This window comes from Eimeria mitis, genomic scaffold (assembly GCF_000499745.2).
Source record: "Eimeria mitis Houghton genomic scaffold, Emh_scaff535, whole genome shotgun sequence".
Lineage (NCBI taxonomy): Eukaryota > Apicomplexa > Conoidasida > Eucoccidiorida > Eimeriidae > Eimeria > Eimeria mitis.
Window position 1 is genome coordinate 1426 of NW_013573627.1, and position 1395 is coordinate 2820.

Consider the following 1395-nt stretch of genomic DNA (forward strand, 5'->3'; position numbering starts at 1 on the left):
AAAGAAAACAGCAACAAATACCGTTTAGCCTATCGTTAGAATGAGAAAAATACAAAGAGAAAGAATAAAATAAAATAAAAAACAAAAAAAAAGAAAAATAATATTTGAAGTTTCTTTAGAATCAAAAAAATACAAAAAAAAAAGAAAAAATAAAAAATTTCAAGTCAAAGGAATCTTTTATAATATGCATTTCAACCCATCGATAGAATCGAGAAAACAGAAAAAAACAGAAACTGAAATAAAAAAACAAAAAGAAGAGAAACGCATGCTCTTCAGCCCATCTTTAGAATGAGAAAAATAAAATTAAAAAGAATAAAATAAAATAAAATAAAAATAATTAATTATTATCGAGAGAAACACAAATTTGTATTATATACACCAGAAGGAACCCCAGCTCGATGCTATCATCATGTGGGGGGGGAAAGCTCGGGTGAAATACAGTAAACACTAATTTTTAAGTTGAAATAAATTAAATAAATTTATTTTTTATTATAATAATATATTTGTTTTGAAATTAAAGAATAAAAAAAAAACAAATTCATATATCCTACGGGGGCTCCAGTAGCCGTGCCGACGGGTTGGGGGCCTCAGCTGGCATTAGCAGGAGATAAGAGAAACAGGAGAGTATAGAAAAAGAAGAAAAAGAGAAAAAAGAAAAAGATAGATGATTTATATTTTAAAAAGATAAAAATAAATTAAAAAAAAAATAGAAACCCATGCTGCCTAGCAGCCGTTGCTGGTCGCCTTCTGAACACAGCCACCGGAGCGGAGCTGAGGATACACCTGAAATATGCGTACACACATCCTGCACTTATTTTTAAACTCTTTTAATAAAATAAATTTATATATTTTGGGGGATAAAACGGAACAAATGTTTTTTTAATTTCGGGTGTACATGCAGCTCAATTGACCCCTGAGCGGTGACTCGATAGAATCCAGCGATCAGCTGCCTGTACACCCCAGTGCTGCTGCCTGTACACCTGAATGCTGCTGCCTGTACACCCCAATGCTACTGCATGTACACCCCAATGCTGCTGCCTGTACACCTGAATGTTGCTGCTTGTACACCTGAATGTTGCTGCCTGTACACCCGGATGTTGCCGCCTGTGTACTATAGCTAGCTAACTAGCTAGCTGCTTGTCTGTCTGTCTCTCTGTCAGGCTGTCTAGCTCTCTGCCTGTTTGTCTGTCGAGCTAGCTAGCTAGCTAAGTAGCTAGGTATCTAGCTAGCTAGCTAGCTAGGAATATAGCTAGCTAGCTAGCTAGGAATATAGCTATCTAGCTAGCTAGGTATATAGCTAGCTAGCTAGCTAGCTAGCTAGCTAGCTAGCTAGCTAGCTAGCATAGACCCTGTCTGTCTAGCTAGAGCCCTGTGGATTTCTCCTCAGAGCCATCT

General features: G+C 36.7%; 1 protein-coding gene across 1 annotated transcript in view; it reads right to left on the reverse strand.

Annotated features, from left to right (window-relative positions):
* Nucleotides 1–598, reverse strand: part of EMH_0015370 (uncharacterized protein) — a gene marked incomplete at both ends in the record, with an annotated part of 1911 nt that extends 1313 nt beyond the window's left edge. Inside the window, one exon of the mRNA XM_013500389.1 lies at nucleotides 552–598. Within this exon, the coding sequence (XP_013355843.1) occupies nucleotides 552–598 (47 nt within the window). The remainder of the gene's footprint in view (nucleotides 1–551) is intronic.
* Nucleotides 599–1395: the final 797 nt, after the last annotated feature.